This window comes from Cervus canadensis, chromosome 6, assembly GCF_019320065.1.
Source record: "Cervus canadensis isolate Bull #8, Minnesota chromosome 6, ASM1932006v1, whole genome shotgun sequence".
Classification (NCBI taxonomy): Eukaryota; Metazoa; Chordata; class Mammalia; order Artiodactyla; family Cervidae; genus Cervus; species Cervus canadensis.
The window spans coordinates 57906775-57921773 of record NC_057391.1 but is presented as its reverse complement, the minus strand read 5'-3'; the positions used below and the strand labels follow the sequence as shown (position 1 = coordinate 57921773).

Sequence of the window (14999 nt, the reverse complement as noted above, 5' to 3'; positions counted from 1 at the left end):
AAGCCTCCATTTGCCAAGTTACAACAATTTCAGCAAAGGAAGTGGAAGCGGAGGGAGAAAGGAAAGAATAAAGATGTTAAAAATAATTAACAACAAACTGATTCTGTCAAAGTCTATGAATTCATACTACATCTCAAAAGAAAAGAGTACATAAAACCATAAATCTTGAGAAGAATAGATATAAAATAAATATGAAAAAAATATGGATATAATAAAGGATTATTTTTAATCTAAATAAAGAGTTCCAATCCCTGTAGCTTAGTTGGTAAAGAATCTGCCTGCAGTACAGGAGACCCAGGTTCAATCCCTGGGTTGGGAAGATCCCCTGGAGAAGGAAATGGCAACCTACTCCAGTATCCTTGCCTGGAAAATTTCATGGACAGAGGAGCCTGGTGGGCTGCAGTCCATGGGGTCACAAAGAGTCGGGCACGACTGAGCGACTAACACAACACAACAACAACAACAATGCTGGAAAAGAAAATTGAAAGCCCTTACTTTACAAAGCCAGGATCTTAACAGATGACACCCTGAGGGATACGGAAGGGCAGAAAAGGACTGCCCTACAAAGGGAGAACAGGCAATATTCAAAGACATGTTAAGTTGAGAATTTTCCAGAATTTATTTTAAAAAACTGAATTCTCAATTGTGAAAGCCCAATAAAGGATAATCCACACCCTCACTGTAGTAAAACTATATGCCAAAGACAAAGATCTTAAAATCGGCTACAAGAAGAACACAGCTTACCTACAAAGAAAGGACAACTCAGCTGACAGCTGACTCAATAGCAATAATGGAAGCCAGAAGACTGGAATATTTTAAAAGTGCTGAGGGAAAATAACTACCTTACACTATATAACTTCATCTTTGAAGACATTTATAGATGAATCAAAATTGAGAGAATTTACTAACAACATATACTCATTGAAAGAGCTTTTAAAATATATGCTTCAGGGGGGAAAATAATAGTGCCATGATCTGTGAAAGCAAATAATAAGATAAGTAAGTACTAATAATGCCTACTTTGTGTGACTGGATAAAAAGTAAATATATAACTAAAACATTAAGCAATAATAGCATATAATTCAGTAGGAAAGTGATTAAAATTAGAGAATTCAAAGGTCATTCGGCTTTTGAGAATAATCCTATTAACTTCAGACTTTATATCAACATATTAAAATATCCAGAATAACCACTGAAAGGGAAAGATAGGAGAAAAAGAAATATAAAGTAAATATCTGTACAAAGCAGAAAAATACTAATAAAACACAAGATAATAGAAATTAAACCAAATAAATCTATAAAGTGAATAAACAAAACAAAGCTGTTGTATCTACATTACTATTAGACAAAAGACTTAGAGGCATTTACTAAATATGAAATCACTCTACAGCGATAAAATCTTAACTGACTAGGAAAATGTATCAGTTCTATACTTGTATGCATCTACTGAATTAGTTTTGAAATAAAGTAAAAATAAGAAAAAGCAGACAAATTCACCTTAATAGCACAGGATTTTACCATAAATATATCTCAGTAATTGATAGCACAAGCAGACAAAATTACTAGCAAAGGTGTAATTTAAATGATTAACAAACTTGACTTAATGGACACAGGGCTTTCCAGGTGGCACTAGTGGTAAAGAATTCACTTGCCAATCCAGGAGACCCAAGAGATTCAGGTTCCATCCCTGGGTCGGGAAGATCCTCTGGAATAGGAAATGGCAAACACAGCAGTATTCTTAACTGGAAAATTCCATGGATAGAGGAGCCTGGAGGGCTACAGCCCATGGGGTCACAAAGAGGCAGACACAATAGAGCAACTGCATATGCACACACACACAACACACATAGAACAGTATACTGAACACCTGGAATATTTATTAAAATGTATCATATATTAGGCCACAATAAAAAGTCCAAATTAACTAACTAATTCCAAAGAATCATAATCATACATCTATAAGCCACACTAAGTTAGAAATGAGTAAGAAAAAACCTATACATTTGAAAATTCAAAAATAGATGACTTAGGAAGAAATCATAATGGTAATTTAATAAAAATTAAATCACAATAAAGACACTCTAGCACAACCTGTTTATAGTGGCCAAATTGATAGTCATAACTACTTATATTAAAAAGAAGAGGCTGCAAATTAGTAAAGTACATATTCAACTTAAGGAGTTAGGACAAAAATAAGAGACTAAACCCAAACAAATAGAAAAGGAAATAAAACTAAGAGCATAAATTAAGATGTAAAAAATGGAATTTACTTCTTCAAAAGCACTGATAAAATTGACAAATCTCCAAGCAAAACTGACTAAGAAAAACAGAGAAATTGCAAACCTTTGGAATTTAAAAATGACAGAACTATAGCTGTGGCACAAATTGAAAGAGACTATTTTATGCCAACAAATATGAAAATGAACAAAAATGGTAAAATTCTCAGAAAAATAGAAATTACCACAATGGACTCAAGAAGCAACAGTAAATATAGTAAATAATAGTACATAAATAATAGTAAATAAAGTAAATAAGTAAAAATCTTCCCCTAAACAATATACACCAGGGCTAGTTTTACAAATAAGTTCTAGCCAATGTTGAGAGAACAGAGTATTCTCAGGGAAAGAAAACAAATACTCCTGAAAGTACTATTGTTTCTTATAACAGAAAAATTAGAATAACCTAAAACACACACACACACATAGGTTTACAAAATGTGGCATTAGCAACTGAAGTGAAGGGGTTAGAGCTACAATTTTTCAATACACATGAAATCTCAAAAACAATGTTAAACCAAAAACAGAAAGTTGCAGAAAAATATGAACTATATAATTTCACTCATACCAAATTTTGAATCCAGCAAAACAATTTCATATAATGCTTATGGATGCATAAATATGTAATCAAATTATTAAAATATGGATACAGTGTTTATCATTTTATCTACAAGTTGTTTCCTCTAGGTAAGGTTATCTAGTGGGAGGTGGTAAGGAAGGACAATCTTTATACATAAAATGTTATTTTAAAGAAAAATCACCTAAAACAAATATAGTCTATGATAGCTACATTATGCCAGAACTATTCTATGCACTTTACATATATTATATATTAACTCATACAATACTCATGCCAATCCATGAAGTAGGTACCATAAGCATCCTCATTTTGAAGATTGAGCATTGAGACACAGGTGTTAAGTATATTATATTGTTCTTTTATAATCCTTTGGAAAATAATTTGATAATACTGATCACTTGAAAACCTATAAATCTACTTCAAGGTATCTATCCTAAGGAAATAACCAAAAACATACCAAAAACTTGTATACAAAAAAAAAGAAAAAGGGAAAACTCTGTTGGTGATTAAAGGAAAAAAAGTTAACATACCTAAAATACATGTAACACTGAAATAGTTATGGAGCATCCATATGATAGATTAATAGCCAATAAAAAAATTTTAGAAAGAATTTATAACAAGGAATAGTGCTTACATTCTAATGCTAAACAAAAAAAAAAAAAATTATTTATGTGGTAGTTCTCAGCTATGCAAAAAAAAATACACATATAAGGAAACACTGGATAAAATTAACACACAGAAACCCCTTGCATTCCTATACACTAACAATGAGAAAACAGAAAGGGAAATTAAGGAAATAATACCATTCATCATTGCAATAAAAAGAATAAAATACTTAGGAGTATATCTACCTAAAGAAACAAAAGACCTATACATAGAAAACTATAAAACACTGATGAAAGAAATCAAAGAGGACACAAATAGATGCAGAAATATACCATGTTCATGAGTTGGAAGAATCAATATTGTGAAAATGACTATACCACCCAAAGCAATCTATAGATTTCAATGCAATCCCTATCAAGCTACCAACAGTATTCTTCACAGAACTAGAACAAATAATTTCACAATTTGTATGGAAATACAAAAAACCTCGAATAGCCAAAGCAATCTTGAAAATGAAGAATGGAACTGGAGGAATCAACCTGCCTGACTTCAGACTATACTACAAAGCCACAGTCATCAAGACAGTATGGTACTGCCACAAAGACAGAAATATAGATCAATGGAACAGAATACAAAGCCCAGAGATAAATCCATGAACCTATGGACACCTTATCTTCGACAAAGGAGGCAAGAATATACAATGGAAAAAAGACAACCTTTTTAACAAGTGGTGCTGGGAAAACTGGTCAACCACTTGTAAAAGAATGAAACTAGAACACTTTCTAACACCATACACAAAAATAAACTCAAAATGGATTAAAGATCTAAATGTAAGACCAGAAACTATAAAACTCCTAGAGAAGAACACAGGCAAAACACTCTCTGACATAAATCACAGCAAGATCCTCTATGACCCACCTCCCAGAATATTGCAAAGAAAACCAAAAATAAACAAAAGGGACCTAATGAAACTTAAAAGCTTTTGCACAACAAAGGAAACTATAAGCAAAGTGAAAAGACAGCCTTCAGAATGGGAGAAAATAATAGCAAATGAAGAAACAGACAAAGGATTAATCTCAAAAATATACAAGCAACTCCTGCAGCTCAATTCCAGAAAAATAAATGACCCAATCTAAAAATGGGCCAAAGGACTAAACAGACATTTCTCCAAAGAAGACATACAGATGGCTAACAAACACATGAAAAGATGCTCAACATCACTCATTATTCAGAGAAGTGCAAATCAAAACCACAATGAGGTACCATTACACGCCAGTCAGGATGGCTCCTATCCAAAAGTCTACAAGCAATAAATGCTGGAGAGGGTGTGGAGAAAAGGGAACCCTCTTACACTGTTGGTGGGAATGCAAACTAGCACAGCCACTATGGAGAACAGTGTGGAGATTCCTTAAAAAACTGGAAATAGAACTGCCATATGACCGAGCAATCCCACTCCTGGGCATACACACTGAGGAAACCAGATCTGAAAGAAACACGTGTACCCCAATGTTCATCACAGCACTGTTTATAATAGCCAGGACATGGAAGCAACCTAGATGCCCATCAGCAGATGAGTGGATAAGAAAGCTATGGTACATATACACAATGGAATATTACTCAGCCATTAAAAAGAATACATTTGAATCAGTTCTAATGAGATGGATGAAACTGGAGCCCATTATACAGAGTGAAGTAAGCCAGAAAGATAAACACCAATACAGTATACTAACGCATATATATGGAATTTAAAAAGATGGTAATGATAATCCTATATGCAGGACAGAAAAAGAGACACAGATGTATAGCACAAACTTTTGGACTCTGTGGGAGAAGGCGAGGGTGGGATGATCTGAGAGAATAGCATTGAAACATGTATATTATCAAGTGTGAAACAGATCACCAGCCCAGGTTGGATGCATGAGACAAGTGCTCAGGGCTGGTGCACTGGGAAGACCCAGTGGGATGGGATGGGGAGGGAGGTGGGAGTGGGGATCAGGATGGGGAACACATGTAAATCCATGGCTGATTCATGTCAATGTATGGCAAAAAGCACTACAATATTGTAAAGTAATTAGCCTCCAACTAACAAAAATAATTGGGGGAAAAATAAAAGGAAACACTGGAAGCAAATTCACAAAAATGTTATAATGGAGGTTATTTATGGATAATAAAATTACAAAGACTTTCCCCCCACCCACATAAGACCTTAACAAACTTTTTAGTATATACTGCTTTTATAATCAGGAAAAACTATAAAAAGAAAAAAAAAGTGGCACATATTTATCTTCTCAGTCTTTCTAATCAATTATGACAAACTAGCTCCATAACTCAAAACACCAAATGGTGGGCAACTAGGGATGCAAGCACAAAAACAGTTTTGTTTAGCATATAACAAAACTGAAAAAGAATAGTCTGTATTACTTCTAATAACAACTTTACTTACGTGGTAACTGTGGTGTTTTACTGTCATGTGAACGGTAGTCTTCATGAGGGACAGACTTGTCATCCTAATTGCAAAAAAGTTTATTATTTGGTTAATATATAACTTAAAAGATCTCTAACATAGAAGAAAGCAGATAAAATTTGAGGTTGGAGAGTTGAAGTGATATATAGGAACTCACCATTTTCACATGCATAGGTCTATCAAACAAAAACTGCCCATTGAACATAGCTGTTGGTTCAGTCAAGGAAAGCCAGTTAGGACAACTATGAAATTATACTTGAACACAAACACATTTTTAATAATCATATTTTGCATCAAACTACCCCTAATATTTTAATCAACATCTTTTAATATTTTACTTATTTGTATTAGTCTCTTCCACATACTCAAAGAAAAGCTTCAATTCTTTGCTTTATAGTTTTATTTTATAAATAAAATATCTTTTAATTCAACTACTGAAAAGAGAAAACTAACTAGGCATCATTTAAAGCGACTATGTTAATGTACAATGAGATACATTACTGTCAACAACATGTATACAATTAGTTGTAGTAGGAAGAGAAAGTAGGAAAAAGTTAATACCAGGCCTGTATAATACGGCTAATTCAAGTTTTAAGAGTGACTTTAGTACTTGGACATAATAAAGGTTTTATGCACTGGAGACCAAATTCTAATACACATTTCTAAGTAAGGCAACCTTAAATTCCATGATCCCCACAAAATGGTATCAAACTTCAACCTTATTAAACAACGCTAAAGTGCAAATCAGGATACAAATAGCTTGAACTGCTTCAATTGCTTGTTCAAAAGTGACTGTGCCCATTCCTCTGCTCTTGCCATCTTTGTCTTCTTTAATATCTGCCCGCTTTACAGTTCCAGCTATGCTGAACACTTCCTTTAGCTTCTTCCAACCAACTTTGAAGTCAAGCTTAATATAAAATCATATAAAGTTACACACCTATTAACCCCTCTCCCCACTTAAAATAATACAAATCATTTCTAAATTCTCAAGAACATAAAGAATTCTAATTCTTGTAAAACAGTGTATCAACAGTATCAAATAGAAACATCTTAAGTTGTTAAAGATCAGTAAGCTACATCTATGTCTTTCCTTACCCTTGATTTTTTTAAATTCTCAAAACAGCTTCTCAGTGCTGCTCAGTCCTGTTTTGTACATTTGAAACTTTCACATCTATTTTTACTGCCAGAAATTCAGATTTTGGAAAGTATGATTGATATTACTGACTTTCAAAAGCTTAAGACAAACCAACAACAACATGCACATTCACAAATATCAAATCTAAAAGAAATCCACTTACCAATATGACTAAAATCACATACAATAATAGTACATAATATCAAGAACTGTTTGTTTATAAATTCCACAGTTCTATTTTCAAAAATCCTAAATACTTGTGTTAACACTCTAACCTTGTATTTATGGACTCAAATTGGGTTTGAGTTTATAATAATTACTGTTTTGCTTACTTTAGTTAAAAACAAGCAAAATATTTTATAAACCTGTAACCCATTCATCTAATAATCTCATGATTAGAACTAAATATCTGAATGGCAAAATTTTAGAGTAAAGCTTAAACTTACATTAGCAACAAAAATTGTGGAACCAAGTCTACCAGCCTGCAAATTACTGATAACCTCAGGAGGAATGTTTGGATTATTGAGAATGGAAGGTGGTAAATTCATCAATCCCGATCCCATATCGGGTACATGTCCTCCTGGAAATGATCCTCCTGTTCGTTGCAATGCCCTACGAGCATTTTCTCCATCAGGATCCTATAACATATAGTGAATGTTAAAGCCACTATATACATCAGTAAATCTATACCACTAAAATAACAACTTCAAGTTCTACAGCAGCTATCCAAACTGGCTCAAATTACTGGCCCTCTTGAAGAGTGAACTTTTTTCTCATCCAGAGAATCCAGTCCCATAAAAACCTGTGGACAGACAAAAGATTTCAGTCTCCAGGGATGTCAATTAAATACCTCTTTCCAATCACTAAAGTCACTTAAGAACTTGAAATTAGTTTAATTTTGTCCTCACACAGGTATACAAATATATGGCACATACACATACAAATAACTCAAAGAGGAACAAATACTTACTGTGACTCTTTCCTTTTCAAAATGCAGTAGTGATTAATTCTCACCACTATATACCCAAAGCAACGTCAAATTCATATTACCTCAAAGCTTTCAACAGCAGAACAAACTGTTACAAAACCCAGAAATACTGGGGTAGAGGGGAACTGTTACAATTTGCAAATTTTATTCCTGAACAAAAGGGAATTATACACTTTCCAACCTCAACAATGATTACAATTTGAGATGGAGGGAAGAGGAAGATAAAGAAAGGCCAAGTACCAAGTAAAGAATGGTACTAAACATTGTTTGGTTTTTTCTTTAGTTCATTAACTTTTAAGAGAAATATTCTGCCTTTAAACAAAACAAAAAAAAGGCAAGCTTAAACATACTTCTCACTTATCTCAGTAGAGTACAAACACAAAAATCACATAAACGCACAGACAACTACTATCTGCAACACCAAATGATTACGATACATGTAACCATCTACACTCTACTCTGCTGGTCCTGGTCAGGGAATTCTAATGAAAAGAAAGCTGGGTGACTTTAATAAATTTTATAGGAAGGCTAAGAGAACAGAAGGTGAAGTGAATGTAAGAATAAAGGTATTCTGGCATTCAATGTATTCCATCGTGATGGAGAAATACAAAGAAATACAAAAGCAAAGAAGTGTTCTGAATAATGCTACATAACTTTCCAAATTAATAAATAAATGCTTCAGGCCTAAGGTTTCAAAAACTTGCACAAATACAAAACTGAGAAGAGTGGTTACCCATGGGGGAAGGAGGAGGACTTAGCAGGGGAAATGCTTCATGAGCCATTAAGATAGTCAGTTTCTCCTTAACATCTTAATGTTAATAAAGCATATTGCTATATTTTCATTTTTATTATATGACATACATATAAACATATACACACAAAATACACACATATCATAAAACATATATATAATACAACTTATGTAAAACCAACTACTATACAGCGTGGTTTTTAGTCCTCCGTTCCCATTAGGTGTCTGTCTGTCACTGGCTACTTTTGCTATGAGAGGGCCTATAAGTTTACAACTGCTACTAAGCACATTTAAGTAAATTTTAAAATGTAATTCTAATATCTGTTAATGAACACTGGAAATATACTTTTCCCTAGATTCAAACTAGTATTTCTCGGCAATGATCCTAGCCACCCATATGAAAATCATATAATTTCAAGAAAGGAACCTTTAGAGATAATAATCCAGAAAAGTTAATTGAATAAAGAACACCTCATCATTTAGCTCAGCCAACGCAATCATTCTTCTCTTTAGGAAGTTAAAAATAAGAAGTACTCTATATCACCTTGGATCACATAAATCTGTTATAGGGTCTCTGAAATATTACCAAGGATCTACAATGCACTAAAACTTAAACGAACAGAAACAGTATGGGCTTTGTTCCCAGTTAAAAAAAATAACAAAACAAACACAGAACCTATAATACTTGTCTTTTTTTTTTTTTTGGCCCCACTGTGGGGCTTGTGAGATCTTAGTTCCTGGACCAGGAATTGAACCAAGCCCTTGGCAGTGAGAACACAGAGTCCTAACCACTGGACCACCAGAGAATTCCCTGTAATACTTGTCTTTTGAAGAGGAATAGGAAACATCATAAAAAAGCAAGTCATAATGCTCAAAATAATAATTTCCTATATGGTGGTTGTGCTACAAATGTTACTTCCTTATGGGAAATTATTAGGGTATCAACACATTTCTGAAAAATTGGTCCTGGCTTATGCATGAAAATTATTTAATACCAAATAAATGGCACAGCTTACTAGAGTCTAAACTTCCTCTACCAATTTTCTACTTCTCAGTTAAAATATTAACAACAAAAACGAAAAACCCCTAGGCTCAAACAGAATTAGAGAAACTCAGAAGCTGACTCCAATAAAGATATACGGGATACTTTTATTTGCTGGCAGCATGGCCTTTAATTTCAAGATATTTTTCATCTCGTTTCCAGGAACACAAGACCAAGGACCAAGTTACACTCCCACTTTGTGCAGCAATAACAACAGTGTCAAAATTATTATTACAGTTAACTCGTCACACAGCTAGAAAATGATAGAGCTGGGACTCAAACCAACACCATACTACATTAAATTGTGACTGACAGTACTGTTCCACAATGATTTGTATCCATGTTGGTGGAAACTCTTCAGCATCCCAAGGTTATATCCTCTGTTGTTTCTTATTACAGACTTTAAAAAGGATATACTCCTAAGTGGTGTGTGATCAAACTATTCAGGTAAGATTAACAATATGAACTAAAGAGAGACATGAAAATGACTTCTATTCAAAGGAGCCATTTTCAAGGTTAATTTAATAGCTAACTGTAAACAGTTTTTCATTTTATCTTCTGATCATTCTTTTGTCAACATATTTACACTGCTTCACACAAAGTGAACATCTTCATTTTAGGGGAGGCATCTAAACATCTCCATTTGTATATAAGTTCTGGTTATATATTTCACTAATAGATTTATAACTTTTCTTAAATTTTAAACAGGGATTGTTTCAGGTTAATTTTATTAAAAATGAGTATCAATTTCATTTAAATCTATAAGGTATTTGAATTACTAAGTAAACTTTATCAACTACAAGAATACCTACAGTATTTTTCAAATCTGACGACACAATCTGAAAACTGAAAGCGTTTATACCAAACAAAGTCAGCATCTGAAGTTTACCCTCTTTAAATTTCTGTACCCTATAATTTTTACAAGTCATACACTATGCTTATAATAACTGGTGACAAATCAAATACATAGGCTATTGCTTAAGAGCAAGTATGAAATCATGGTCAAGCAAAACTGTCATCAATTATGTAACACTTTAATAAGCATCTACGCTTTAAAAAAATGTTGTAATCAGATAAATAACATTACCACATGAAAATCCAAAGAAGCCATGTACTTTTATTCAAATGTTTAAATTATTTCAAATACAAGAAATCTTACCTCTTTAATATTCAAAGGTCTTCCACTAAGGTCATATTTGTTCATTGTCTCTAGTGCTTTCTTGACAAATTCTTCATCTTTGAATTCAACCACACTTAATGGGAAAAAAATTTATAGGAAATGTTTATGTACTAAGATTTTTTTCCAATCATAAATTTAAATTTCACTTAAGATACTAAAAAAAAAATTCTTACCCACAACCCTACATCCAGGTAGATTTGTCAATATATGCAAAAGAAAAAAAAGTTTTGGATCAGTAGATGAAGTTAACGATAGATTCTAACATTTAAATCATTAAAACAATTGATAATGCAATCACGCTGTCTTTTACACCTCCAGAACATAACAGGTAAATGACTGAAAATTTCCTATAAATTTTTAGATCTATCCATTTAAGATTGTAGAATCTAGCATCTAAGAAGCACATTTTTACTTTTAGATGACTGTTCTTTAAAATTAAAGCAATGTCATTGCACAAATTCAATCAAGGAAATAACTGAAGGCTCTCAAATACCTGTCCTTACATTGTTATATGTATTTTTGAAAGATGTATGGTGTACAAATAGTTTTAATGTAAATTTTCCAATTTTATTTTTATAAAGTTCTCAAAGAAAACTGGCTGCACACAATTTAATAACATCCAGTTGTAACTATGTTTTAAAAAATTTATGCTAAAGAAACAAAGTAGTAGAATCATTTTTTAAATAGTTCCTTGTCATAATTATTATTCAAAGTGCCCTTTGAATGTGATTACATAAGTTTTATTTCTCATGCACCCAACTGGTTTTTGCTAATATAATTAAACATTTTTAAAAAGGTTTCCATTATATTCTTCAATATGTTGCTTTTGTTGCTAAAAATAAAAATCAACCAATTCCTTCTCTGTCAATTTAATCATCAATGTTTTTATATTCATCCAATTAGTCAGAGCACTGCCTTTTACGTAGTCCTGTAGGCTACCAAATTAAGCTCTTCAGTGCAAGTTTCAAACATACATTCTGAAATAACACCTTTAAGCTACAGGCCTCTCATGGAACTCTGAGGAAATATTATCAATTCAGTGACTTTTAAAATATCCTTGAAGACATCAGAACACAACAAAAAAAAAAATCCTATATTAAAATCTATTGGCTAAGAAGCATTACCTTTGAGCATTAGAAAAGTGAATGCCCTTTATGAGCATTTTCAAAACCCACCTCTTCAAGGCAGCTAGGTTGGTTTGTATGTCAGACTTGCTAGTATAAAGCCTCAAATCTTTCATAATAGAGTAAAACAAAATGAAACTTAAGTTTCCAAAAACTGGTACAAGTATTATACAAAAAGTAAACTGCTGAGGAACTTTTAAACCTCAAGCAGATTATTGCCCACAGCACTTACCCTTGATTTTCCTTCCGCATCCTTAAAGAGCTCCACGTATGTAACCTCACCAACTACATAAGACATACAAAAGGAAGATACCAAGAAACAATACATTTAAACACCAGTATCTTGCTTTACTGCACACCTGTGCACAACTCTACAGAAAAGCACCTATTATTCACCAACAATCAAAACCAGACCAACATACCTCCTGTCAATGGCTATGTAAATTTAACTAATTTTCAGAAATGTACATCATCCACATTCTCTAAAAAAGCTAACAACCATATTAACCTAATTCATGCTACAGATCATATTTTGGCCAGCATGATATAGTTGGTGAACAAATGCACATATACATACAAAAGGTCCCTTAGCCTATCATATTAAAAACATCAACATTAGCACTTTTCAAATAACTTTGGTCGCCTACACACAACAGCTGTTTTAAGGTGACTTTCTACCTGAATGTCTTCAAATCATGTTTGCCGTCAGTAAACTAAATTTACAAGTCATGCTTCACAGCAAGCCACACACTTTCTAAATAAAGTCAGTGAATAAAACCAATCAAATAGTTGTCACCTTACAACAGATACACCAATGCAAAAAAATTTTTTTTATTTATTAGATCAGCCTCAAAACCAAGTACATAGTTTGCAGGACTATTGAAACTCAATTTTTCAAGAGATAACAAAACTAACTTTTACAAGATCAAGTATTAAAATGATTTTTCCCCAAAACAAACCATATATATAAAAGGAAGGTTTTCAGGTTATTCTGAAAACAAAACTGCAACAGCAGTAACACAATTTTAATATAGAACTGCAGAGACAGCATCATGGCATTCATGACAATGCAAACAAAATGAATTCCACAGCCAGATTCCAGACTCCACCAAGATAATAACAAAACAGCTTTTGGAAAAAGAAATAATCAGACCTTATTATTCATACTTTAACACACTAAATGTATTGCTTACCTAATGCAATAGTCCTTTAAAAAATCTATAAAAACTTCAACTAGACAAAGCAATCACTTTTAACAAAATTCTTGGTGGCATGCATATGTTGGCTCACTCCTTCCCCACTAACATGGCAAAAAAAAAAAAAGAAAACTTCATTTATCCATACTACCTTGTAATGAAATTGTACCAAGTGAAAGAAGAGGAAAAGATTAATTTATGTGTCAAGAAATAAACAAAAATCAATCTTTTGAGTCTGTGTGGCCAAGAGGAATGAAAAAAGTCTGCTTATCTCCCTCCCCATTCTAAAGGAAGATTATCCAACAGTGAGTTTATCAAAAAATAGTTACCTTTTTCTCTCATTAGATCTTTAATAGCTTGCCATTTCATGTCATATGGGATGTTGCTAATAAAAACTCTGTTACGATTTGGACCCTTCTTTTCTCCAGTGCCTGAATTCTTATCTTTTGAATAAGGATGGAATCTATTGGCCTTCTTATTCCCTGTAGATTTTTCTTTTAATTCAGATTTCTCTTCTTTGACTGATTCATCATTCTCTCTGCGAATTAAAAACAAAACAGAACAACAAAAAGAAAACCTCAGTGGTGCTTCCAATAGTGGAAGTCTATGTTAAAATAAGTATTTCACATTTATCACTTCAGAAAATTCTCCCCGAAGTTAGACCTAAGGAAAGCAGCTGGAGAGTCAACTACTGGTTTTGAAATTACCCAATCAATGTCTTTTCAAAGCAATGATTTCAGCATATTACCAAAGTTTTCAATTAACAACGCTTCTTTTTTCCATATTAAATAGCTGCAGCATTCAAACAAACCCAGTTTTTCCCATCATACTACTTAATAAATGTTTTAGAACCTAACAAGAGGGGGAAATGGGTGATTTTATTCCTAGAGTATATTAAAACTCCCACCATTAATGGAGAATTAACTTTCTGGGCCTCATTCAGAACTCTAAAAACTTAATTTACAAAATGACACACTGAAAAAGTTCATATCTTAAAGGTTAACAGTTTCCTCCCAGAATTTTTCTCCTCCATTGCTTAAAAACATAATCAAAATACAATTGTATCTGTATCTATACACTCCCCATATGACTCTCATAATTTTTGTCTCTTCACAGTTTTGACCAACCTGATAAGGTATCCTATTATTTTCATGTTCAGTATTTCTGTTTTAACCTATAAATTAGGATAGGGTATTTCACAGAATCGAGCCATTTTTATTAAGAGTAATATCTATAACAGCTGGGATGGGATGGAGGAGAGAAGCAGTACTTAAATGCAACATGAACCAGAAATGTATAAATCTACTTTTTAATGAGGCCCTAACTGGAAAAACATTTAAAAGACTGTAATCACATTTCAATTACATGATGCTATTCACCAAGCATCTGTAACATGTAAGTAAACACTTAAAGTAAATCCTAAAGATAAAAATTTGGATATACATTTTAAAAATGTAATTTACTTTTCAAAAGCAATCTTTAACAGAAGTAACAATAGATTTCTTTTAAGTCACCAATTACCCTACTGAACTTAAAAGTATTTAATTAAAACTTCGATTTAAAAGCAATTTTTCACAAACATATACTAAGAAAAATCTCTGAGAATGATGCCCTAGGTTTCCTGGATTATCCTGACAACCAATCAGGTTTCATAATC

General features: G+C 32.7%; 1 protein-coding gene across 2 annotated transcripts in view; it reads right to left on the bottom strand.

Moving 5' to 3' along the window:
• Nucleotides 1-14999, bottom strand: part of MYEF2 (myelin expression factor 2) — a 38285-nt gene that overhangs the window by 18603 nt on the left and 4683 nt on the right. For both annotated transcript variants that reach the window (XM_043472065.1, XM_043472066.1), the window contains exons 2-9: nt 13672-13880; nt 12379-12431; nt 11196-11203; nt 11002-11095; nt 7508-7699; nt 6680-6833; nt 6084-6133; nt 5906-5969 (exon numbers count right to left, since the gene is read on the bottom strand). In XM_043472065.1, the coding sequence (XP_043328000.1) occupies nt 5906-5969; nt 6084-6133; nt 6680-6833; nt 7508-7699; nt 11002-11095; nt 11196-11203; nt 12379-12431; nt 13672-13880 (824 nt within the window). The remainder of the gene's footprint in view (nt 1-5905; nt 5970-6083; nt 6134-6679; nt 6834-7507; nt 7700-11001; nt 11096-11195; nt 11204-12378; nt 12432-13671; nt 13881-14999) is intronic.